The sequence below is a fragment of the Piliocolobus tephrosceles genome, chromosome 1 (genome assembly GCF_002776525.5).
Source record: "Piliocolobus tephrosceles isolate RC106 chromosome 1, ASM277652v3, whole genome shotgun sequence".
NCBI lineage: Eukaryota > Metazoa > Chordata > Mammalia > Primates > Cercopithecidae > Piliocolobus > Piliocolobus tephrosceles.
Genome location: NC_045434.1, coordinates 168,932,009 through 168,958,978, shown reverse-complemented (window position 1 = coordinate 168,958,978; position 26,970 = coordinate 168,932,009). Strand labels below are relative to the sequence as shown.

The 26,970-nt window shown below is 44.1% G+C and overlaps 1 protein-coding gene across 8 annotated transcripts in view; it reads right to left on the bottom strand.

The window, feature by feature from the left end:
- Positions 1-43: 43 nt before the first annotated feature.
- LRP8 (LDL receptor related protein 8) overlaps positions 44-26,970 on the bottom strand; it is an 84,729-nt gene continuing 57,802 nt past the window's right edge. For 4 of the 8 annotated variants that reach the window (XM_023188275.2, XM_023188251.2, XM_023188240.2 and 1 more), the window contains 11 exons: positions 24,202-24,376; positions 21,883-22,110; positions 20,162-20,280; positions 19,784-19,923; positions 18,180-18,321; positions 16,078-16,230; positions 15,004-15,228; positions 12,794-12,862; positions 8,342-8,514; positions 7,062-7,238; positions 3,219-4,736 (listed from right to left, as the gene is read on the bottom strand). In XM_023188275.2, coding sequence (XP_023044043.1) covers positions 4,698-4,736; positions 7,062-7,238; positions 8,342-8,514; positions 12,794-12,862; positions 15,004-15,228; positions 16,078-16,230; positions 18,180-18,321; positions 19,784-19,923; positions 20,162-20,280; positions 21,883-22,110; positions 24,202-24,376 — 1,640 coding nt within the window. In that variant the 3' untranslated portion in view covers positions 3,219-4,697. Of the gene's footprint in view, positions 4,737-7,061; positions 7,239-8,341; positions 8,515-12,592; positions 12,640-12,793; positions 12,863-15,003; positions 15,229-16,077; positions 16,231-18,179; positions 18,322-19,783; positions 19,924-20,161; positions 20,281-21,882; positions 22,111-24,201; positions 24,377-26,970 lie in introns of those variants that run through there. The other 4 variants (XM_023188232.3, XM_023188295.2, XM_023188261.3 and 1 more) reach the window with 4 other exon arrangements.

Genomic DNA, 26,970 nt, shown 5'->3' with positions numbered 1-26,970 from the left:
TCATTAAAGTATTACAATGAAACAATACTTAAAGATTTTTTAAAAATGAATTTAATCTCTCTCTAGAAACAGTGCACTGATTTTACAAATGTCCACATTTGGTTTTCAGTTTACCAAGATGATGTTAGTACAGCTAGTGAGATGCAGCACACCATCTTCAGCCCCCTTGCCTCTGGAAGAGACACCAGACTGCAAAGGGCACCGCATACAGAAGCTAATGGAACTTGAATGACAAGACAAAAAGAGCAGAACCAGTTAGTGTGACACAACATTCTAACATGCCTGATTCTTACATCGAATATGGTAACTTGAGGGTTGGTGGGGGAAGACAAACAAGGAAAATCCACTTGGGAACAATTTGATGAAGTTTGCAAACCAGCACTTTACCCCCAAATTAACAACAGCTTGTATGGAAAAAAAAATGCTATTTTAAAAGTATATGGTTTGGACAGGTATCTGTTTTCTCTTGTAGTTTTTGTAAAAAAGTATCAAAACCTTGGCTTTAAATATATATATATATATATATATACACACACACACAAGTGGCTTTTTAAAAATTACTTTTTATAGCACAAAGTGTTTGTAAATGCAGAGGGTTTCTGCTAATTCTTGACTGTGCACATGGTGCATAGCCTGAATGAACAGAGCTTCCTGATTTTTTTTAACTGAAAAATTGAAGCAGTAATTCTTTAACCTTCTAAATTTTCCATACCCTAAAAATACAGTGTGAGAAGACTGTTACTCTATCTTCATGCATTTCGGGAAAAGGAATTATTTACTCTGAAATGTTTAATGCTAACTCATTTATATTTTGTGAAATGATGAGTGTATGGCTGGAGTTTCAGGGGTAGGGTGGAGAGGCTTGCATTCCTGTGCCATTTCCCCATTCCCACCAACGCCTGACTGGACAGTGATTGGTATCCCCTCTCCAGACTCAATGTCTTCAAAATTTTCAGTTTTCTCTCTCACAGTTGAGAAAATCTAAGAGGCTCTCAACAACATGGCATGCTTCTGTGAAAATCCCACTGCCCTTATATTAGTCTTCGTTGACCATATAAAAACATCTTTGACTCAAATATGTGAAAAGCAGTCAGCATTTTCCTTTGGCCACTGGAAAGCTTGAGGCTGAATAATATCAGGTCTGCAAAGTGCTGGTAATGCATCCTAATGAATTTTCCATGATGAATTTAGTGCCTTGTACACAATGATCAAGAAATGCTTCATTGAATCAGAAATTAATCTAACTATTTTATAAAGTGCTTACATTGAACCTCTTTCCATACAGCCTCATTTCTTGACCCCTTGAGCCTTTTGTTCCTGTTAGAATGAACTGTGCAGTTCCTAAAGTCCCCATGCTGTTTCATACCTCTGTGTTTTAGCTCAGTGTGTCTCTGCCTGAAGCAGCTTGGAATCCCCTTCTTAATTTTAAGACTTAAAGTCACTTCTATGATGACCCTATTCCTCATCTTCTTAGGTAGAAAGACCCCTCTCCCCATTGTGCCCTAACAGTGCTCTGAATAGAATCGATGCCTTTTTTGTTTCCACATATATCTTCCTCCACTGCTACTGTGAACTCTGTAAAGTCAGAACATGTGTGACTGACCTTTACATCTGCAGTGCCAGGTGTGTAGTTGGTATCTAATGAGTGGTTTTAGTGAATGAATATACCGCAGTCATACTGAGATAACTGGAGGGATCAATAGGACTTACTGCCATACATTTAAATCCGATCTCATTCTCTTTTTGCCAGTTAATGGGTTACTTCAATCTGTTTTGTAAATAATCCGTGCTATCAAGAGTAGATAAGTACAGTTTTCGTTTTCTCTGTTTCTAGAAGGCATTTCAGCTAGTGCCTTTGTAATTCCACTGGAGGAGAGGTAGACCATAGTATAGGTAGCAGGTCTGATACAATGTTCAGGCAGCCCAAAATAGTCTTCCTGCAGATGGAAATGGAGGAAAAGCACTGGGACTGGCTTCTGATATATTTTCTGCCCTCTTGGCATTATCTCTGAGCTTCCTTCCAGCTCTATAGTCCAGTGACTCTGTGATCTGTGATTGGCTGTAGATACCTATGCACAGGGGGCAAAAGGCAAAAGATATGTAACTACACCTCAAAATGAGGCTGAAAAGCCTCTGCGAATGGGGAAAGGTGGATCTGACTCCTCAGGTTTCATCTATTTACTGCTGTCCAACAAATGAGTATTTCACAATTTGTTTCTTGTAAAGGGTTGCTCCCATAGCTGCCTCTTTCAAACTTCAGTTATAGCATATGCAAGAAACATGGATGTCTCTGAGAAAGTTGTGAATTTCATCATCATTTTGAGATCTCAGGCTGTATGTCCAGACCCCATTCATTATTTTTTTCTGTGAATGCCAGGATCTGACCGAAAGTTTAGAAACTATGCCTTATCCACTGTTATCATTTAATTCCTTGGAAAATTCAGTTTCTTTGGAAGAAGGTTACAGAAAAAGTCACTTGTTTTGAGTAAATTTCCATGTTTTTCACTGTCATCATTTTTCTTCAGTCAAAAATAATTTTACTCTCCGTTCTTAAAAGAATAGTAATGTGAGTAAGCTCCATAGGAGTTGGCCACGTGTTCTTAAAATTCTGTTTGGTATTGGTCATTCTAGGTCAACTGCATTTACCCTCTCAATGAATGTTTCAGGACTGTCAACACATGCATGTCATGAGGAGATTGCTGGATTATGCAAAACACAGTGCCCAAGCTCCAGAATATAGTTATTTTCTTAGAGTTTAGGAGGCCAAGAGTGATGCAGAGGAAGGTCCTAGGTACAGGATGCTAGAACTCCAGAATTTCTGACTGAAAATTCAAAGGGTATCAAGCTGGTGAGACATCCAACCTTCATTGAGTTGGGGGCATCTGGCAGGTAGGGATGGGAAGGCATTTGCTTAAGTGTGTCAAGTTCCAGGTATGATGAGATTAGATGCATCTCCTCTGCTCCTACTTAAGTCAAACACTTCCATGTTGCACCTTGTCCCTGGTTGTCTACTGGGAGTAAGTGGCAGAACAACAGAGTTAAGAAACTCAAACTCTTTCTCTTTGGATGGGAAAGCCAGTGGGGACTGAATCCTTCTGGGACTATAGGATTATGTTTCCAATGGGAGACCCCACAAATAGAAAAGAGCACTTCTCCCTTCCTCCCGCAAGGCCAGGAAAAGCAAAGAAGGTGTCTATAATGAAGAACATCTCTACATATACCCAGAGTTTTTTCTTTTATTTACAAAGCAGTAAACCAAATTCCTGTGTGAACATAAATATCCAATATACTATAATATTGTGTATGCCATTTCCCCCCTCAAATGTGACTTCAGTTTTGGCCAGTTGTTCTGACTTAAGCCAAAAATTAGTTTCATCTATATGAACATATGATGGTAAGTAACCTATTTATTACTTTAAAATGTTTCCCCACATAAAGGAAATGGTAGAGAGTAAGGGGAAAAGAGAAATAAGAGATGTAATAAAACCTATTCCACCATCTTTATTCTCAACCACAGCATGTCCCAGATGTTCAGTGCCTGGGCCAGTCTCTATAGTAAACTTGGGCTGTTCTGGAAATGTCTCCACTTAGCTCTGTAAGGATGGCACCCTTAAGGGTGCTTCAGAGGAAACTTACTGAATTCAACCCAAGTGTCCTGAAAGAAATTGAAGAAGTTACTCAAAGAGCCGAATTTTAAAACAAGGAGTAGCTGAGGGTGAGGCAAATTCTATCTTGAGTTTCTGAGCACTCTGGTACCATGCAATGTCTGTACACTGACCTTTGCCAAAACCAAGAAAGCCCCAGTAGGAGTCACAGCAGCCATGTGTGAGCTGAAAGGCTTTTCCTGACTTCCTGGGGTCGCAGGAATGGCCAGAGGTGAAAAGATTGCCTTTTTTACTACGTAATTGCACAAACCATGGTATCTATTTTCTGAGCCAAATTTCCAAAGGCTTTTCTGAAAACTACAAGATATACCCCTTGTGGACTGTGTTAAAATAAATTTATCTTTATGTATTTGAACAGTAGCCATAGATGTGCCTCTTCTCTACAGATTTTTCTGTCACACACATACACATATAAACACACACATATACACACACAGAGTCTGCGTGGTGGGCCAAACATGCCAAAAATAAATACTCTCGCTTCTCTAAATTATTTATAGAACTCATCTGATTTTTAAAATATGTTAATAAATAATCTAAATGGGGGAGGGAGTTGAATTTTTTTTTTTTTTTTTTTTTTACTTATGTTGATGGATAGCCACAAAGCATAATCATCTTATTTACAAAAAAAAAAAAACCCCAAAACCTAAAAAAGTCCCCCCAGCAACCAAACATCTTCTGTAAATATATTTTTTAAATGATGAGTAAGGTACTGTGCCATTGGCCCCCATTTGGTTATGTGCATCATGTTAGTCAGCAGTAGCCATTCCACGAATTCCTCATGGGTAGTGCAACCAGTTAAAAAGTGTATAAAACATTATACATAGAAAAACTCTCACATCCTTTGGATGTTTGCAGTTCATCATAACTTTGTGGTTACCTTTCCGCAACATAAATTTAAAAAAAAAAATCACACACACACATACACTCACACAGACCCATATGTAGAAACCCATTCATCCAGTCATACACCATCCAGAGTGTAGTGGGTGGGACTGAATTCCATGAGGCACGAAGTGGGTGATCCCATCCTCAGGGTAGTCCATCATCTTCAAGGCTTAATGCCACTCGCTGGGGAGACAAACCAAAGAATTCATCATTAGATCCATAAGAGTTACTCTTTATTGAGTATTGACAAAGTACAGACTTATGTTACTTTAACAGGTATTAGCTCACATAATCTTCAAACTATCCCAAGAGACAAGATTTATCCTATTTATTTTACAGATGAGAAAACAAACTCAATGAGCTTAAGTAGGGTTTGTTCTGGATCACATAGCAAGTGGCTGAACTAAAATTTGATCCCAGGTCTGTATGAATACAAAGCTGTAGATTTTTTCACCATTCTGTTTTGTATCTTTGTAAAGAAGAGTTGCACAGATCTAAATTTTCTCAATCCTCCCTTATAGGATTTTAGGTTTGGCCAATTTCAGTGGGTTACCTTTGGCAAATGTTAAATTTCAAGCTATGGGTTTACTTGTCTCTAGCATGCTAATCACATTTAGGAAGGTAATATACTGCACCTTCCCAACAGATTAAACAGAATTGGGAGGCAATGCAGGTTAATTAAATTCCATCCCTCTCTCCCTCACCTCTACTTTCTAGTCATTAGGTAGATGCTAGACTCCTGTCTGCCAAAAATGGCTGACCATGAGATGGCAAGCCCACTAACCCCTGAGGCAGTCTATTCCATTGTGGACAATAGATTTAAATTATTTTCTATATTAATGTGAAATTTGTTTGTTTATATCTTCTGACATTCCCTGATTCCATCTCTCAGACTCAGAGACAGTTCTACATAGGACAACCCTTGAAATTTATAAATGGTGTTTGAATTCCCTTCTCTTCATTCTGAGTGTTTTCTTCTCCAGAATACACATCTAACTTTCTCCATCTAGTCCTGATGTAATCTTGTTTGCCTCTTTTCCATTTCCCAGATACCCTCCTTTGGAAAGATTCTCCCCAGCTTCAGTATTTTTCCCACAGTTATGTGAATTTGGGCCAGCCAGTTTACTTCTCTGAAACTTAGTTTTATCATCTATCAAATGGGAATAGTAATAGGACCTACCTCACAGGGTTGTTGAGGAATCAAATGAGATAATGCACGGAGAGTGTTTAATATAGTACCTAACAACACATAGGGCCCAGAGTATCCTAGCTCAACGTAACCAGCATAAAATAGAATCAGACAAGTATCTCCCATCTCTGGACATTCTACATATGACAAAAAGTAACTCTACTGCCTTTCAAGTCATCTTTGGGTTATCTGTAGTTTTTTAATGAATGCAGTGGCCATCCTCCACTAGTGTAGATAATTGAGACTACCTTATTCTAGTCCAGCCACCCTCCTACTCTCTCCAAGACAGATCTCTAGGCCAAAGATAGGCCCCAGTAGTACCCGAGAAATGGACAGAGGAGAGACAGGTTGTTGAGAATATTGATTTCCAGAGCTTCAAGGCTGTTTACCTCATGATATAAAGGAAAGAGCATGGGCTTTTGTGTATATACAGACTGGAGTTTGAATTCTGGTTCTGCCACTTCCTGGCTATGACCTTAGGCAAGTTATTCAATTTCTATGAGTCTCAGTTTCCTCATTTGCAAAATGGGGCTAAGAATATTGGCTTGATAAAGTTATTATGAAGATTAAATGAGATAATGTATGTAAAACACTGAGAACAGTGTCTGACACACAGTAGGTGCTCAATAAATGTTGATTTCCTCATTCTACTACTCTATTTCTCTGCAACTGGCAGAAGCTTATTACTCGGTCCTTAGACTCATCAGGAGTAACTCCCCCTGAGTCATTTCTTTCTCTGGAAATAATGTCATTTTACATGTGCAGAGTGCTTTGTAAGTCACAAAGTGCTCTCACAAGTGCTATCTCACTTGTACTTTATAAACTCGGGAGGCAGGTAGAATGCCGGTTATTATTCTCATTTTACAAATAACAGTGAGCAGAAAGAAGTGACTGAGATCACAGGGCTGTGGAAGGATGGAACTGGGAATTTTCTTACTCCAAGTTCAGTGCTTCTTCCACTGTGCCCCCTCTGATCTTCAAAAATTGGTCAAGCAACTATTTTTTTTGGACTGGCCGAGGTTAAGGATCCTCAAGGCCGTCTGCTAACCCTCCTCATTTGCTCCATCTCATTTCCCATGTCTCCCCTTCAAGAACAATTTGCCTCAGCAGCAATTCTGTCTGCTCTGCCCCAAACTTGATTGCTTTCTTCCACATGCCATTCATTGGTCTGTGACTAACCCATTTTTCTTCTTTGCTCCAACACCCAGCTTACAATTTGCAGCCTTCCCAAACCAGAAAGCCTTCTAGGATTGGCTGCGCCTGCCTTGGTTCATGCCCTCACTCACCAGCCCCTCAGACTTAGAGTGGCACTGCCCTACCTTGGACTTGACGACAGGCAGCTCGGAAAGAGGGTTCTTCGGGAGTTGGTGCAGCTGTGACCTTGGTTCCCCCGGCAAGACAAAAAGCTCCTTGAGGGCAGGGGCTGGGTCTTCCAGTTCTCTGGTCTCCCCAAGACAGGGCTCTGCCCACAGTGGGCGATCAAAGCTGCTGATTGCCTGACAGGGGGATGGCACTGTGGATGACCTCTGAGGTCACACTCAGCCCCCTGACTCTGCTGTATAACAGTGACACCTGTTGTGCCACTTCGTGGTCCTCATTCCCCCAAAAAGCCATGCTGTGTTGTGCCTTTAAGCCTTTGCACATGCCTCTATCTGGAATGCCATTTCCCTCCTTCTCTCCCGGGAAAACTGCTATTAATCTTTCAAGGACATAGTCCATCTGTCACCTTCTCCAGACAGAATTAATAGCTCCCTTGTTGATGTTTCCATAGCATCTATTCAACAAATATTTGTTGGGAGTCAGCCATACTGTGCTAGACATCAGGAAAACAGATTAATCAGACAGTTCTGCCCTCAAGGATCTTAGGGTTTAGTGAGGAGACCACTGAGTAAAAGACAAGTGGACTACAGTGTGACAGGCTGTGAGGTAGAGAGGCCCAGAGGACTGTGGGAGAACAAAGCAAGCCAAGGATAGCTTTCTAGAAGAGGGGACTCCTGAGCTTCCACCACGGCACTCAGCACACAATTATACCACTGTATGTTAGTATCTCTAACTCCCTACCAACTTCTTGGGAGCAAGCACATTCCTTATTGACTTTTGAATACTTGATATCTAATGTGCTTGGCACATAACTGGCATACAGTATTGAAATGAATACATTTGAATTAAATGGCCACAGTTACCCTTCCAGGCCAAAGGTTCTGAAAATTTACTGAGCAGAAAGAGACATTTGGCTTTTTTACTGCCAGGAAAAGCCTCTAGGTACAAGGTGGTCCTGATACCTTTTTACCTTAACCACCTACCCCAGCATTTCTGTGTTCCCCAAAGCCTAGAACAGTGCCTGACACATGGTACGTTCTCGATAAATGTTTCAGAAAGGGAGGAAGGAGGAAGGGAAGGAGGGAGGAAAGGAAGGAAAGAAGGAAAGAAAAAAGACAGGGAGGGAGGGAAGGACAGAAGGAAGGAAGGGAGGGAGGGAAGGACGGAAGGAAGGAAGGGAGAGAAGAAAGGATGGGAAGGAAGAAAGGATGGGAGGAGAAGAAAGGATGGAAGGGAAGACGGTCAGAAGGTAGGAATTCTCTCAGTGAGAAATACTTACTGCAGGATAGACATGGCCAATCTGAGCAGTCCTCCCTATATGGAGCTCATCTTCATCTTCTTCTTCTGTTGTTTTCCTGTAGACTGGGTTGTCAAAATTCATGCTTTTGGTGTTCTTCCGCTTCCAGTTTCTCCAGATCAGGTATCCACTCATGCACAGCAGGGCTATCACCACTGGAGGAAGGACACAGGACACTGGACCTCCAGCAGGCTCCAGCCCACTGCTCAGACATCAGTGCAAGGCTTGTCACCACTCCACCTTTACTGCCCCTCGCTCCTCACGCTCTGTTTCTGCATGTTCTTTTTCTGCTGTTTGAAAGCCCATCTCTCATCCCTTCTTTCCTTTATTAACTATTCATCCTTAAAGATCCTGCTCAAATGTGAAGTCTTCCCCAACTGTGGGTAGAGTCAGTTGCTCTCTCATGTGTGCTCCCAGATCACACACAGTATCTTACTTTATGTATCTGTACTCCCAACTAGATAGCTCTTTCAAGACAGGGACTGTGTCTTTTTTTTCTTTTTTCTTTTTCTTTTTCTTTTTTTTTTTTTTAACTCTTTACGCCCAGTTCCTAGCACTGAGTAGGTGCCTAGTAACGTGCTGAATGAATGAGTGAATTTTACCGCACCTTTGCCCTAATGCTGCTGCTTCCCTACATTTCTCTAAGAAAACCATTCTCTCCCAAAACTGGGGGGTGGAGAGTGGGATGGGGCCAGGTACAGTGTTTATTTCCAAAGGTGAAGCTCCACCTGAAGAAGAACATCTCTAGAAGGAGACACAGAGGGCAACATAAGCTCTGATTTAGAATAAATGAATGTGTTAATGATTAAAGGAGGAAGCTCTGTCCAACAGAGCTGGGTAAAAATGGAGCAAGTAGCTTCGTAAGGTGGTTAGCAGTCACTCAGTATCCCAGTGGAGGCTGAATGATCACCTATCTAGGATGGTATAGAAGGGGTTTCCGTTTTAGTAAGATTACAATAATTGATATGCACTAAAGACAGGAACAAGGCAGTTACCACTGGTAATATTTATTGTCCTAGAGATCTAGCTATGCAGTAAGGCCAGAAAAAAATTTAAGAGTATAAATATGGGAAAGGAAGCCAGGTACAGTGGCTCACGCCTGTAATCCCAACACTTTGGGAGGCTGAGGCAGGCAGATTACTTGAGGCCAGGAGTTCGAGACAGGCCTGGCCAACATGGTGAAAACCCATTTCTACAAAAAATACAAAGTAGCTGGGCATGGTGGCGGGCACCTGTAGTCCCAGCTACTCAGAAGGCTAAGGTGGGAGGATTGCTTGAACCTGGGAGGTCGAGACTGCAGTGAGCCATAGTCGTGCCACTGCACTCCAGCCTGGGCAACAGAGTGAGACCTTGTCTCAAAATAAATAAAATAAATAAGAGAAAGGAGGAAACCAAACTCTTATTAACAGCTATTTATATTTTTAGGAACTCTGAAGCTGGTGAAAAACTATCAGAAATAATTTTAGTTAATCAAGAATCAACATAAAAGATCATTAGCCTTCTTTTTTAATCAGCAAGAACCAGTTAGAAAATGTAACGAAGGCCAGACATGGTGGCTTACACATGTAATACCAACATTTTGGGAGGCTGAGGCAGGAGGATTGCTTGAACCCACGAGTTCAAGACCAGCCTGGGCAAGATGGTGAGTGAGCCCTGGTCTTTACAAAAAAAAAATTTTAAAAATTAGCCAGGTGTGGTGGTACATGCCTGTAGTCCCAGCTACTCTAGTCCCAGCTACTTGGGATGCTGACATGGGAGAATCCCTTGAGCCCAGGAGTTCAAGGATGCAGTGAACTGTGATTGCACCACTGCACTCCAGCCTGGGCAAGAGTGCAAGATCTTCTTGTCTCTTAAAAAAAAAAGAAAAGAAAAGAAAAGAACATGTAATGGAATAAAAATACATTCATAATAGCCCATCAGAAAGCTTTAAATATAAAATGCCTAGCAAAACCTAAGAAGAAATATGCAAGTCCTATGTGATCTATAAAGTTCTGCTGAAGGACATAAAAGAAGACTGAAATAAATAGATATGCCACATTTCTGGCTGGGAAGCTTTAATATAATAAAAAATGTATATTCTCCTCACATAAACTCATATATCTAAAGCAATCTTGATAACAATTTCACCAAAATTTTTATAGAATTGATAAGATAATTCTGAAGTTCACTTAGAAGAGAAACTGACTAAAAATAACTGAGAAGATGTTGTGAGTATAACATATCATGAAGTTCTGCTAATAGTATGTAGGAATATATAAATCGGTGGAGGAAGATAAACTGCTTAGACACAAATCAAAGTATGTGTGGGATGTAGTTTATAATAAAGATGACAGTGCAAGTCAGGAGAGAAGTACGGATTATTCAGTGATGATTTTGGGGAAACTAGACAGGTATATAGAGAAAAAACAAGTAAATTTCTACCTCATCACATATTCTAAAATTTAAATTCCAAATAGGTTAATATCTAAATACTAAAAAAAGTTTAAAGTAGAAAAGAAAAACATCAGAAGATATTTTAATAATTTAGAGTGAGGCAGGCCTTCTTAAGTGAAACACAAAACCCAGAAATCTTAAAAGATTGACAGATCTGATACTTAAAAGTTTTATATTTATGCATGGCAAAAGATACCATAAACAAACTTTAAAACCAAATGTCAGACTGGAAGAAAATATTTGTAACATGTATTTTAAAGGTTTAATATTCATCGTGTATAAATATTTCTATAAATAAGAAAAAAATAGCCAATAGAAAAATGAGAAGAGACTGTGAGTAGGCGGTTCATAACAATAAAATAGAAGTAAAGGGACTGATAAGCTTATGAAAAGATACTCTGCCTCACAGGGACATGTCAGGGAAATAATACTCATCTTTCATTCCTCAGATTAGCAGAAATTAAAAATATTGATTATTTCAGAGTGAGTTATGTCAGCAAAACAGCATACATCTGCCTCTTTCTATAGGGCAAAGGATGGCAAGAAAGGGGTACATTTATCTTTCTCCACTCCAGTCAAAATAATCCTGGAATCATCATCTCACTATCATCTTTCCTGGTGAAGCCTTTCAAGGCCAATTCAAATGCCGTCTTCTCCAGAAGCGCCACTTTGACTCTGGAATTACCTTTCTTTCAACCATCCCTTCACAGGAATATCATGCCACTGTTATATTGTTCCTCTGTCTCTATATCCAAAATGCCCCTATTATAGCACATTATGACATGTATTAACATCTACCTTAAAGGACTTTATTTTTGCCTGATTAAAGACTGAAAGCTCTTAAAGTCTTTATCTTTTTCTTCCCTGGATCCTTGGCACTTGGCACAGTGTCTCACACGGGGGAGAAGTTTTTAAAACATTTGCTGACTAACTCACCATACTGAAGATTCCCAGGATAAAAGGACAAAGTTCTCGTCCTTGAAGTACTCATAGCCAAGTAAGGGAGATAAAGCTCTGAATGGACAATCAGAATGCAAAGATACTGCTAAGAGATGAGACTGCTAAGAGAGGGGTGTACAAGATACTGTGTGGACTTCAGGGTGGAAGAGAATGAATCAGCCCCCATGATTCTCTGTGAGGTCTTAACCAAGTGTTATACTCTGGCCGTACTCATCTCCTTCTAGCTCTAAAACCACCCCACCCTGACCCTTCCAGGCCATTTCCTACTCCTGGCTTTACTCATGCTGTCTTCACTGCTTGGACTGCTCTTGATCCTCCTTCACTTGGCTGACCCAGCTCAAATATCACTTCCGTTAGGAAACCTCCTCTGCCCTCTTCCCCTCTCCCTCAGCCCAAGCTAAGTGTATCCTCAGCACTGTCTCTGAAGTCAGTGCATGCAGCTTAACCTTAGGACCCACCAGCTCATAACGAACTTGTCTGTGTTATGTGGGTCTCTCCAATAAGACTATAAACTTTTGTAGGACAGAACCATGTCTTATTCATCTTTAACTGCCTTTCCTCCTGTTATCACAGAGTTTGGCACATAGTAGCTGCTTAATAAATACTTGTTGAAAACCAAACAGAAAGAAAACAAGACAGTATGACCTATTAAAGGAATGGTAAGCAGCTCTATTCATTAATTCAACAAATTCTTGATTTCCTACCATGTGCCAGACATTGCTAGGAGCTGGGGAGAATGGTGAGCAAGATACCCGCCCTGTTCCTAGGGATCATACAGTCGCACTTCACGTGGCTGGAGTGTAGAGTGTGAATCGAGGGGTGGGGAGATGGAGGATGCACCTGGAAGGTCACCTGGGGCCAGATCCTGAAGAGCCTTGTGTGCTAGGCTAAAAAACAAAATTCAATCAGGACTGGGAGGTGGGCAGGAAGGCTATAAGGGCAGAACAAGTCAACAGGGCGGGCCAAGTTCTCTACCCTGCTAGCGCGTTTCCCTAGGCCTGAGCAGGGTCTCTCTTTTCAGTGACTGGGAGCCACACTCACCTATGGGCACGATGATCCCGATAACAGCGGCAGTGACTGTTGAGCCCATCTTACTGTCTTCATTCCCATCTGTAAAACACAAACATTTGCAGAATGATGCTCTGTCACTGTGTGCCCAAGCCCCTACTGGCCTCAAGTGGTAAGAACTACCCAACTGCTTCTCATCCTCATTCTAAAATGATGATCCTGGCTGTTGCCTAATAATTCAGTATTTCCAGATCCTATCACAACTCCTGTGAGGCAAGCAGGACAGAGGTTATCTCCATTTTACAGGCGAGGAAACTGAGTCTTAACTGAGTGGTTTGGGGACTCACAGAAAAGTGGCAGAGCTGGGACTCGAACCCAGGACTCTTGCCCCAAGTCCCATAACCATTCCACAGCATCAAGGTGGTAGGAAGCTGGGGGCTGTGCATGGCAAGGTGAGCACTTAGGTCTTTATGTTGCTGACGGACTAGGTCATTGTTTTTTTCCATCAGTATCTGTTGCTTTGCCAGTATTGTTTTTGGTGAGCTGTCTGTCCATCTGCATTATCAGATTATTTTTCATAAGTAATTGAAATGGGACATAGTATAGTGTAGAGGAATCAAGAGCACAGTCTTCTGTGTCAGACTTCTGGGTTCAAGTCCCAGCTCTACTACTCACTACCCATGTGACCTTGGGCAAATTATTATATATTATAAATACAGCACATGATATTATACTTTTATATCTTTCAAATGGTGATACTACCTACCTCCTAGGGATATGGTAAGGATTAAATGAAATAATTTATCTAAAATGAATATAAAATGCTTGGCACAACTTTGCCTAGTTCTAGGAGTGGGATAGGGGTTGTTGTAGGGTCTAAATTTTAAAAAGATATGTAAAAGCACATTTTAAACTGAAAACTGCTTGGAAAATTTACTGTCTTTTTGAAAAACTATGCCATGCCATCTTTCTCACTCTTACAACCATCTTCACTGTAACATTTGTGAAGCACTTTATAGTTCAGAAAGCATTTTTCCCTTAGATCCTCCTGACAGCTCCCTGTGGTGTGAAAAGGAGCTATCATCTACATTTGCTGCAGGTGAGGAGATGACTGGCCCTGGCAATGGCCCAAGGCCCATCCTCTCTCAGTGTGACTGTTTATCCATGTTACTCCAAGAGAATCTAACAGTTAAGGGGAGAAAAAACTGCACTGCTTGCTTCCAGAGATAACTGTGGAAATGCTGCTGTCCTCCCCTGTCTGGTGCACAGCGAACACTGGACAGTGATATTAAAACCTAGAGCATGAGGAAGCCAGTGAGGAGAAGCTGGTGAGAGGCTCTGCCCTCGGATGAGAGGAACTGGAATTCACGCATGCTCCGTCTGCCTCTGCAAACTTCGGAGTAAGTGCTCCACTCCAAAAAGCCAGCTTCCGCTGGCAAAATAGGACCAATTAGGAAGATACTGCCAAGTAGCTTGGTTTCTGGGCTGTCCATGTAGGGGAAAAAATTAAAAAGATAGTTTATCCTTTTAAACGAACTCCCTCTGGCAGGTGACTCAATTAAAAAGGTATTTGCTGATTAATGAAGTAGAACATTTCTAGCAGTGACAATTACTGCTCCCAATGATTTAATAAGTGGTGAACTTAATTATTTTCATCCCAGGGTTGGAAAGAGGTATGAGGAGACCATGGTTGTAGATATTACTATCTGGGGACCTGCTGGGAACTGAGATCAGAGCTTTCCAAACACAAGGGACACCTCCTCATATACACACCAGAACTTTGTGAAACATAGACACACACACCCTCGCAGAGTCAGCAACGGCTGTGTGTGTGAGCACCTCCGGTTACACCGGTTACGCCTTTGTCTATCATGGCAATCTTGTGAAGCAGGTTGTGGAAGAGTGGTTATTTCCACTTCGTAAGAGAAGCAACTTTGTTCTTCTTTTTAAGAGAACAACTTCTTTGTAAGAGAATCAACTTTGTTCTACAAGTGAGAAAAAGCTTTGGAAGGACCCTGAGGTTCACAGGGTCTCAGCTTCCTGCCAGACCCTCTGTAAGTTAGGGGCACCTAGGAGTCCTAAAGAGCAGGTTGGTACTCTACCTCCCTCTCAGATATGCAGTAACCTCCTGAAAGATATGCAGTATTCAGCTCTGGTAGGTTCTCTCTTATCACATACCCGCCATCCTGGCTTCCCTAGGAGCCCTCTCATGTCATGAAAGAATGCAGAACTCATTTCCTTACAGTGCTGGGAGTGGTTGCTGGTTGCAGGACTTAGGGTAGACAGGCTGACGCTGGGAGCCCTGGGGACACTAACTGAGCTTGGGACTGCAGCTGCCAGGTTTGGTGTCTCTGTGCTGTGGTTCTGGTCGGTGGATCTGTGGACGGTGGTCCCAGGGGCTCTTGTGGTGGCAGGTCCTGTCCTCGTCGTGGTAGAGGCTAACGTCGTAGTTGAGGTAGATTGAGGTGCTGGAGGGGAAATACCATGGAGGTCACTTGGACAGATAATTTTGTTGCCTAAGTTATTGCCTCTGAGTTATACTTAGGAACTTATCTTCATGGTGTAGCTCAAATGTCACTTCTGTGAAGCCTTTCCTAATCTCCCCGGTGGGCTATGATCTTTTCTTTAGCCGAATGCTAAGCACTTCACTTTGATTCAATAAAGATGAGTCATTAAAACATTGCTGTGGAATTAGTTGTAAGACCAGCAATAAAAAGACTGCAGGGAGGGGAAATCAGATAAATCTAGAAGAATTTTACACTCATATTGTTATACCAATAGATTTGAAGTCTTATTCCACTTTGAACAATTGAACCTGTAAATTAGTAATAATGCAGTAGACTTAGGCTCAAATGGAAGGTCTTGGCTATACATCAAGGTTGGGACATGAATCTGTGTATGCAGTTGAAGTATTAACTATTAGTCCCAATCATATTGCAAAAGGGCTTCTGTGTAGTGTTTAAGTTCTAGGTGAGAAATAGGCAAGTACATAGTTATCTGCATGTATCCGAAGCCATGGAGATTAAGGGTTCTTAATTTGAGGCTTTTAAAGGGTTCCAGAAACTCCCTGAAACTGAATTTAAAATATTTTATGTATACATGCATTTTTTCCTTGGGAGTGAGAAAAAGCTTTGGAAGGATCCTGGGGGCATGAGCATTCAAGGAAGGTAAAAAAGAGAAACCCCAAAAAGGCAACAAGTAGCCAGGGAAGATGGAAGAAAACCAGCAGCATACTGTGTCCCAGGAGCCAAGGGAAGATTTCAGCAGGGTAGGGTCTGACACTGCCAGGGGCCATCCCTCCTGGAAGGTCTGCTTACCTCGGTAGCACCTCTTCATGTCTGGACCCAGCCACATTGTGTCAGGACAGGCACACGTGTAGTTGGGAGAGTGGCTGGAGATCCGAGGAGCAGGAAGGCACAGGTACTCACAGCCTCCGTTAGGCTGGACACTCAGCTTACAGGCATCTGCAGCTAATGGCAGAGAGGGAGACAGCTGGGGCACAGACAGGTCATGCCAGGTATTCCTGCCCCCTGAGGATGAGGCCTCTCCCACCAGGCTTGCTCAGAAAGCTTGCCCTACTACTTTTTTTCATATTTTTTTCTTTTTCTTTCTTTTTTTCCCCCAAAGCTTTTGGGGTACACGTTTTTTGTTACATGGATGATTATACAGTGGTGAATTCTGGGACTTTAATGCACCTGTAACCCAAGTGTAGTGTACATTGTACCTAATGTGTAGTTTTTTTCTTTTTTTAATGTCTAGCCCCCCTCTTACGTTCCCCCTTTTTAGTCTTAAAGTCCATTATATCACTCTGTATGCCCCGTGTATTCATAGCTTATTTCCTGCTTATAAATGAGAGCATATAGTTTTTGGTTTTCCACTCCTATCATACTTTACTTAGAATAATGGCCTCCAGCTCCATGTAGGTTGCTGCAAAATACATTATTTTGTTCCTTTTTATGGCTGAGTAGTATTCCAAGGTGTATATATGCCACATTTTCTTTATTCATTCATTAGTCGATGGATACTTAGGTTGGTTCCACATCTCTGCAATTGTGAAGCCCTTCTACTTTTTAAATGTTTTTTATTTTTTGAGACAGGGTCTCACTCTGTTGCCTAGGCCAAGTACAGCAGTGCAATCATAGCTCACTGCAGCCTCAAACTCCTGGGCTTAAGAAATCCTCCCACCTCAGCCTCCCCAGTAGCTGGAACTATAGGTGCATGCCACCACACACCAGGGTAATTTTTATAGTTTTTGTAGTGATAGAGTCTTGCCTTCTTGCCCAGGCTGGTCCCAAACTCCTGGGCTCAAGTGATCCTCCTGCCTTGGCCTCCCAAAGTGCTGGAATTGCAGGTGTGAGCCACCATGCCCGGCCTCCCTACTACTGTTATTGGATACTTTCCAGCACCATACCTAGTGTTTTATCCCCACACTCTCATTTAATCCTTGCAACAATTCTGAGAGGTGGGGACGTTACATCCCAGACTGACAGATAAAGACACCTAGGCTCAAAGAGAACAAACTCGTCAAAGCTCCTCTAGGAATTTTTTTTTTTTTTTTTTAAGAGTTGGGGGTCTTGCTCTGTCACCCAGGCCAGAGTGCAGTAATGCAATCATAGCCCACTGCTGCCTGGAGCTCCTGGGCTCAAGGGATCCTTCTGCCTCAGCCTCTCAGTGTTGGGATTACAGGCATGAGCCACCATGTCTGGACTAGAGATAGAACTTAAATTGAGGTCTGCTGGGCTCCAAAGCCCGTAAGCCCGTGGTTTTTGTTTTTCCATGTGTCACATACTATGTCTCTCATTTAAATTTCTAGGTCTAGAATCAGGCACCAATCTCATCTCCTTACACTCCCTTGCTTTCCCACTTTCACCCTGGCAGCCAACACTTCAGTTACAGTTAGACTTAGTATATCCTAGTGATAGAGGAGGGGACAACCTACTAGTAGGATTCCTAGATTCTATTCCCAACCAATAAGCTGACTTATTATATGGCCCTTGGATACATTAGCTTATACTACTGCAAAATGGTTCCAAATAGCAAGTTAGATGCAATGTGTCATGGTGAAAGCAGCTTTGGAACCAGACAGACCTGGGTTTAGGTTTCAGTTCTGCCACCTGTTAACATTATTTTACCTCTCTGAGCTTCCGTTTCCTCAGCTGTTAGAAGAGTAATACCCACACTTTGTAGGATTGGCAAAAACAGGACATTTATGTATTAATTTATACCCAGCCTTATTTCACAAAGAACTTGAGGTAAAATGAGACAAAATATATGATGAAAAAGTACTCTACCAACAAGAGGGATTGTTGTTGTTATTTCTGGGGTTGCTGAGTTGTGACCTGAATGTGAACACAGCCTGCCTGGTGAAAGGAGAGGACACAGACAGGGGACCTGGGACCTAGGACCAGAGACAACTCACCTCTTGGCTGCTTCAGCTCATGGAAGATGACAATGTCATGTGGGTTATTGAGGTTCTCAGCCAGGATGGAGATTTCTAGGCCATTGAGCCGATTTGCACTGAAAATGGCCTCGTTCTCCAGGTCTGTCCAGAACACCTTGTCCTGTGGGGTATAGATGCAGAGGATGGGAGGCCTGGAGTCTAAATCCATAACCTCAGTCTGAGGGGTTGGCCCCAAACCATAGTCACAAGAACTGCCCTGAAATCTCCCCTGATCTGTCCTGTCCATGGATTCACGGTGGGGCTCTCAGTCTCTAATCTGTGATGTACCTCTCCTCGTTCCCTTCTATCTTAGAGGATTATTCGGTGATTCTGTGCTTTGAACTGACAGCCACAATATTACTCATTCATGCTGAACTAAGCCTGCTTGCTAGAGCCCAGCAGAAACCCAAGGTTAAATCTCTATAGCATTATCATTACTGGGGCCTGGGACCAAGATTGGAAGGGATGTGTGAGCTATGAGGGTTATGCCCTGCTGGGCTTCCTGTAGCCTCTGGATATTCACACGAGTCCACATGGTTAGTCCATATCAGCCTAGATGTGCATCTGTCAGTAAATCCACATGTGCAGGTACAACTGTGCATCCTCATACAGAGATCTAAACACATACCCAGTATTCATCCACACACAAAAAGCTACATTTGCCCCTAAATATGCAGTCTAAATACATCTTGGTATATGTATTTACACACATAGGCACCGGCACTTAGAGGAACGCACACCTTTATTCTGATGCATTTATATTTACCCGTGCACATACACATACTTTACAAGTACATGCCATGTATATACACAAGCACATACACTTGTGTCCCAATACACCTGTCCTTTAAAGCAGGGGCTAGACTTAAGAGGTGGAGCTTTGCCCACAACTTCAGAGCAGTGCTGAGTAACTTTGGTGCAAGCAAATCCTGCCAATGCCCACCACAGACCATCACCCCCTTGCTTTCCCTCCCCTTGATGGTGGAGTTAGTTTTGGGGACGAGGTGAATGCGTGAGACCTTGGTTGGTTCTGGCTTCTTTATTTCCAGAGAAGAAAAGTCATTAGGATCAGGGCACAGGAGAGTCTTGGCTCCTCATTTTCCCGGGAGCTTCTTGAGACTAGGATAGTGTCTGATTCACTTCTATGACCCCAGGGTCTGGCAGAGGTCAATAAAAGTGTGCAGAGCTGAACAGCATCTCTCAGGCCATTTCATCCAGTAAATGATTCTAAGGATAGGTATGTTCCTTCTTCCTTTCCTCCCTTTACTGGGTACCTTTTGTATATGGGTTACATTGCTGGGTGCTGAGGGCACAGAGAGGAAACATACATGCCTAGCAACTCACCTGTGAGAAGTGCTCTGAGAGAGGGGTCTTGGGAAGACAGCATGAGAAAGGCTGCCAGGTGGAGAGTGGGCTGCAGAGCCTTTGTGTGCAGGCAGCTCACAGATTGTATACAAACAAATCAGTTGGTTTCCCTGTTCCTGTTTTCATTTGAACAAGTCTCAGGGACTCATCCTATTTGAACAAGCATTTTCTAGGCTTCAGCTTCCTAGTGGGCCCATGCCTCTCCTTACAGCACTCACCTCAAACACAGCTATCCCAAAAGGGTGGCTCAGGAAGTCAGTGGAGGAGATGAGCATCTTTCTGTTGCCTCCACTGAAGTCAATGCTGGACAGTTGGTGTAGCTTGGAGTCTACCCAGTACAAGCGTTGGCTCAGCAGATCTTGGGAAGGAAGTAGGATCAGGTCTTGAACCTGGGACCCCAATGTGGAGCTCTGTTCCTTTGTACCCCTCCCTGCCCACATTTCTAGGCCTCACACTGAGGCCAGCCTAGGGCAACCATCAGGAAACAAAGTCACTGGCACCATGAGAGGACCCAGAAACAAGACTCATGGAGTTCCAGACAATGATCAGGACAAGACACTAGAATAGGCCCCCAACCCAGGAAAGGCAGGGCTCACCCAGGGTGATTCCGTTGGGCCATTCAATATTGTCTGACACGAGTGTTTGCCGGTCCACACCGTTGAGCCCAGATTTCTCAATCTTGGCCTGGTTCCCCCAGTCAGACCAATACATGAACCTAAAAGACAAAATAACTCAATTTGGCTTCTTGTTGGGGACATGACTGGGGTAGTCTGAGTCACAAGAGCTCAATAACCCATTGAATAGTTGAGGGTTGTGTTTAGTAGGGACTGAGAAGACCTCTAAAGTTCTTTTGAACCATCAAATCTTAGAATTGGCAGGCACTTTAGCCTTCACCTCATTTGAGAACTTGAGGAAAACTGTATTCTCTGAGATTGCACCCAGACTCAGCTGAATAGCCTGTGACCCCATCTCTCCCACTTCTGGCAGTGCTAACTAGAGCCTTAGGGTGTCAGTGTGGGGAAGGCCCTAGTAAGCCCTCTCTTTTCTGGTTTCAGAGGAGAAAGTAGATGAGCTTCCTAACTCAGGTAACCCTCCCTGCTTCTGTCTCCTCAGGCCTACTAGGGCGGGTAGCAGCCTACTGTTACTAATCCAAGGTAGTAAATTAGACCTTACCCACTCCTTTGTAAATAGTCCCTTTATTAACCCTCCTCCAATTATCTTGAGTATGCCGGGGGTTTCCTGCTGGGACCCTGACAGATCCACAATGGATTGGGGTTGGGCTGGGTGTAACTCTATGATGTGAGGGGCAGGATGTGGCAGGTGCAACACAAGGTCTGCATGAGAACAGACAGAGAACAGGGTTGAAGAGAGGGTGAGAGGAGAGGCTCCATATCTGTCAGAGTGCCTAGTTCTGTGCTGGGAGCACCTGACCTATGCTTAGTGAATGGCAGCTGTCAGTCACTTCCCAAGGCCTCACATAACCTCCCATGTGGTACTCCCCTCACCAGCTGCCCTTGCTCGAAGAAGAGGGTTTTCTTATCCCTGTTTAACGAGGAAACAGCAGTAGGAGCAGATGTTGATTCTGGTAAACTTAACATGATACAACACTAAAAAAACCCATCTCAAGATATCCCCACTGAGGGAGAGAGGGAGTCCTGTTCTGTTCAGAATCCCTAACTCCCAAAATTGAGGGGTGGCCACAGCAGGGCAGCCTTGGTGGTGAGGGCCCAGAGACCATAGGCAACAGGGGTGGGGATGGAGGTGGGCAGTCTGAAGCAGAATAGACCAGTGCTCTTGGTCCTCAAATCTTGCTGGCTGTCCCACAGGGCAGGGAATAGACATGTTTTATGTAACTCCAGAGGCCAATGGAGGAAGTTGTAGGGAGATAGATTTGGGATTATGAGGGGAAAAGACCCACTTTCTAATGGGCAGAGCTGCCCCACAGTGAAACAGGCCCTATGGGAGGTAATGAGCTACCTGTCTTTGGAAGTATGTGAGCAGCTGCCAGACGCCCACCTATAGCAGCCCGAGGAAAGGCTTCCTCCCCTAGGAGCTTCTATCAGGCCATCTCTAGAACCCTGCTCTGCTCTGAGACGCTCCAATTCTACGATATAACGAGTGGGTGGGAGAGTCCAGGGAGAGCTCTGGTGACCAATGCCCAGAGAACCTGGGTTGGGGATTAACAAGACTTTCTTCCCCATGGCCTGTGTCTGAGTGGGCCAGAGCTTTCCTGAGCCCTCAAGATAGCTCTTGTGACAGACACAAGAGGACTGAGCACCTATGGTGGGAGAATGGGAAGTTAAGTTGAGACACTCACCCTCGAAGGGGGTCAACAGCGATGGCCCGGGGTTCACTGAGGTTACGGCTGAAGAGAGTGCATCGGCGGCCACCATCAACTGTGGCCACTGAGATGGTCTTATTGCCCGAGTCGGTCCAGTAGATGTGCTTGTGGACCCAGTCCACCGCCAGGCCCTCTGGAGAGTGCAGCTGCTCGTCAATGAGGACCTCCTGCTCTTTCGGGTCACTGGCCTTGTCCATGTAGGCACTTAAGAGAAAACAAGAGATGACCATGGGGCAGATATTCCACCCATGGGCCCATCTGGAGCTACCTGTGCACCCTTCCCCCTGTCTCTTCCATCTGGGCCATGGCAATAGATTTTTAGAGAAAGGTGGATAATTTCCACTCTACACATTCCCTGGGGTACCAGGCTAGGGGTACAGACTTACGTGGGCCACAGTCTCTCTCTGGCTTTCTAAGGTGGGGCTGCCCCACAGCTCTGCCCATTAGAGTGAGGCAGATATAATACAATGTGATTATGGCAAGCATTAGAGGCTATGGCAGCAGAGGCACGGAAACTACATCATCCCAGAGGGTGGGAGAAGGCTTTATAGTTGAGTCCTGAAGGACAAGTTCACCAGGAGCACAAATTCACCAGGACAGAAAGCGTTAGGGAAAAAGAAAGGCTTGTGCAAATGGCCAGAGGTGAGTCTGCTCTGGAACAGTGAGATACTTAGGGGAGCTACTTATGTGGGTGTCAGACTGCAAGCAGGTATAGGCAGGAACCCCATCCTGATGGGCTTTGAGTAGCATGCCAAGGAATTAGGATTTATCCCCAGTGATAACTGGACAGGCCAGAGGACATAGTCCAATAAGCATGTTAGTTCACTATGGCATCTATGGAGTAGATGGGTTGGAAGGAGAGGGAATGAAGCAGGGAAATTGATTAGGAGGATGTTACAGCATCTGAGTGGGAGATGAAGAGAGTCTGAAGAATGACCGTGCCCGTGAGAATGGAGAGAAGGGCTAAGAATACAGTAGATACTCAGGAGGCAACATTAGCAGGACTTTCTTTCCCAAATGCTGTTTCCCCAAAGGTTTTCTTCTTCTTGCTCTCTCTCTGGGTGATTAGTTCCTTAGTGTCCACTGCCATCAATAACTAAGTCTTTAATCCCAACAACGCTCTTACGATCCAGACTGCAAAGCCAACTAGCTCCCCTTGGATGTCCCATGGATACCTTGAACTCAATATATCCAAAACTGTTCATCCCCATTCCCCTCCCCTCGGCCAACCAGACGATCCGACCCCTGAGCCCTGATCCTCCTCCACTGCTTCACACATCAGAGAACAGCACCACCATTCATGAAACCTCCCAAGCCAAAAACCCGGAACTCCCAAAATTCACTCTGAAGGAGTAAATTTCCCCCTTCAGCCCCATATCTAGTCTGTCACCAAATCCTGCCTCTTTCAGTTACAACTCTTGGACAGGCATTGTTCTAGTTATGTTTTTGGGTGTGTGTGAACTGAGTGTCTGTGTGCTGCAGGGAGGCAGGAATCTAGTTGTCAGTGAGTGGCACTTGCTATATTTGCTTCCATCCACTCATCCACCCATCTATCCATCATTCTTTCATCAGTGACTCAGTGTCTACCCAGCCCCTGGTCATTGGCACTCCTGCCAAGTGGATCTCAGGACAAAGAAAGGACATGACTGCCTAAAGGGGTCCCAGACATGCAGGGAGGCAGGCTGCTGGCAGCTGAGAAAGTCCTAGGAGAGAACCTCCACCAGTGTGTGAAGAGCTTCGCCAAGGCAGGTCCACTGACTATGGCGTCAAAGACACAGTGAAAAGCTGGCCTTGGGGTGATGCCATCCGGGAAGGCATGCCAGATCAGATGCCCAGGTGGGTTCGGAGGCCTCCTCTGTACTTTCTCATGATCATCACATATGGATGTCACAGTGTTGTGACTGGGATCCTCTGGGCAGGGACCAGGTCTAAGTCCCCAGGGTCCAATACGCGGGGATGTGAGCTGCTTGGGAAGTCCTCCCCAAAGCCAGGATTTCTTCCTTTCTGCCCTGGCCAAACAGTTCCTGTGTCTTGTGCTTCCATATTAGGCCTCCAGAGGTCAGACAAATCCCAAGTGTTTGGGGCTTGAAGCTGCTAACCCAGGGGAGCCCTCAGCCTACTCTAGCTCCAGTAAATTCCCAGAAGTTCCATATCCACTGTGATCCTGCATCTCTTCCCAAGCCCCAACTCTGTCCTGAGGAACTCTAGAGGCAGAGGCCACTACTCCCCTCCTCATCTGTCACTACCCCTCACCCCCATTCTTCAGGCCTTGCTGCAGAGGATGTGGCCGCTCACCTATAGATCTTACGGTAGGAGAGGTCACACCAGTAGATGCGATTGGTGGCAACTTCCACATCTAGTGCCACGACATTCTTGAGCATGGGGATGAGGCGTGAATAGTTCCGCTTCACCAGGTCGATCCTCCGCACCTCATGCCGGTTGGTGAAGATTAGGGATGGGCTCTTGCCAGCTGCCATGCAGGGAGGTTGAAAGAGAAAGAGTCAGTGCAAGAGGCAGGGAGCCTGGAGAACAAGACTCTGCCACTGGCTTGCTGGGTGACACACCCATTTTCCTTAAAATAGTAGTGACAATTCCTACTTTACAGGTTGCAGGAGCAGATGAAATAATGAGTACAGAAATCTGAAGATGCAGAGCACCATGCATAGCAGGAGGATTTTTATTCTTTTTATTAGATACAAACTTCTCCAAAATATTTTATGGCTACCCATTTTCTCCTTAGGTCTGCACTGAAAGCCTTTCGCAGTGTGACCCCAAGCTCCCTGTCCAGCCTCATTACTTGCCCTTCCAACATAGCTTGATTCCAGCTACCAGTTACCATTACCCAGCCACGGATGGGCTTCCTGCCTCAGGGCCTTTGTTCAGGTTGTCCCTTCCACCTACCATGTATTTCTTTCCAGCAACTACCACCTTCTCTGCTTGGGCCCTACTGCTGTGGTTCAAGAAGGAACTACCTGAGCAAGTAAGTGTCTTAGAACGATAACTAGGGGCTGGGCACAGTGGCTCACACCTGTAATCTCAGCACTTTGGGAGGCTGGGGCTGGCACATCCCTTGAGGCCAGGGGTTTGAGACTAGCCTGGGCAATATGGCAAAATCCCATCTCTAAAAATAAAAAAAAAAAATTAGCTGGGCATGGTGGCACACACCTGTAGTCCCAGCTACTCAGGAGGCTGAAGTGGGAAATCATTTGAGCCCAGGAGGTCAAGGCTGCAGCGAGCCATGATTGTGCCACGCACTCCAGCCTGGGTGAGAGAGACCCTGTCTCAAAGGGAAAGAAAAGATAACTCAGGATAGAAATTGTTGGGGACATAGCAAGAGATGAGCTTCAGAGATTGGCAGGGGCCAGATCACAAAGGGTCCTGTGAGCTGGGTGAGTTTGTTCTCTAACCTGAGCCAATGGCAGAGATGGGACATATATGATATATAGCACAGATTATATATATGCAGTAGAGACAACATATAACTGCTCATATATACACAAAGGCTGTTTTTTTCTTAGATTTAGGTTTAGATTTTAAGATGACAAACAAGTGACCTAGACTTTCCTGGCTACTCCATATGGGAGGTCACTGTCCCACGGGCCTCTGAGGGCCTAGCACCAGCTCCCGCAGGCTGTTTCTAGATGTACTGGGTCACTCTCAGGCACCAACACTGTCTGAGGGGCTGCTCCTAGTAACACCTGCCCCTCAAGCTCCCTGTGCCTCCTTCTCTTGTTTTCCAGCTGACACTTCTGCCAGCCACCAGTCCCTATCACTGTGCATCTTTGCCAAGCTAATGTGCTCCCTGGAGGATGGGACCAGCACAGAGTCATGTAGGGCCTGGGGCTGGTGTGTGACCTGTGTGTAGTGTTGGAGACTAATTCAAAGCAGGGTGGGAGTGAGACAGAAGTGTGGTACAAATAGAGAGCATGGAGAATAGGCTGAAGGTGCAGGAAGGGGCAAGGATGAAAGCTGAGTTCCAGGCCAGCTCTGCCACGGACAAGCTGTGATTTCCCTCACACCAAAATGACACTTCACCTCCCTGAAGGCAGGAGCCAGGTTAAAGGGGCATGTTGGAGTGATTTCAAATGATAGCTGTGACTGTGACAGGAACCCCGTGTGTTTATGATTTGAGATTTTATGTAATTGCACTTGAAATATTCATGTGTGTGGATTTTGTATATGAATGGGTAGTTGCGTGTTGTCTCCAGTGCATGTACATAATCTGTGTCATGTATTACATGTATTCTATGTGGGGGCAAGAACAGGTTACATGTTATATGTGATATACTAATGTATGTGTTATATATTGTACAGTTTGGGTGGTTTACTTTTTGGGTTTATGGGCTACCTGTCAGTATTATGGCTGCTGTATTGTTATAATTTATATGTTGTATATTGTGTTTAACTTGCATATGAACTGCAGACTCATATATCCAACTGCCTTCTCAATATCTCTATTTGGACACCTAACCAGTTTTCTTAAACTTAACATGTCCAAAACAGCCTAATATTACTCCAAACCTGCTTCCCTCACTGTCTTTCCCAAGCCCGTACGTAGCAATCTTATTGTTTCAGTTGCTGTAACACTTTTTTTTTCCAGATTCCACATTCAATTCATAAGCAAATCCTGTTGGCTGGCCTTTGCACTGTATCTGCAGTCTGTCCACTTCTCATTATTCCCATAGTAATAATGTGGGAACAAGCGTTCAGCCACCGTCACCTTGCTTCTGGATTATTGCAATGACCTCTTAAGTGGTTTCCCTGCCTCCTCCCTTGTCCTCTACAGTCTGTTCTCAACACTGCAGTCAGAAGGACCTTCTTAAAATGTCACACCATGTCCCTTCCCTACTCCGAGCCCTCAATGGCTTCCCCCTAGTTGGAGTGAAATCCAGAGCTGGCTCTTACGATGGTGTAGAAGGCCCTTTGCGCTGCCCCAAGCCACCTCTCTGGCTTCATCTCTTCCTAGTTTCCTTGCTCCAACTGTACCAGCTTCCTTGCTATTCCTTGAACATATTAGGCATGCTCCTGCATTAGGGCTTTTGCAGTTTCTGTCTCTTCAGCCTG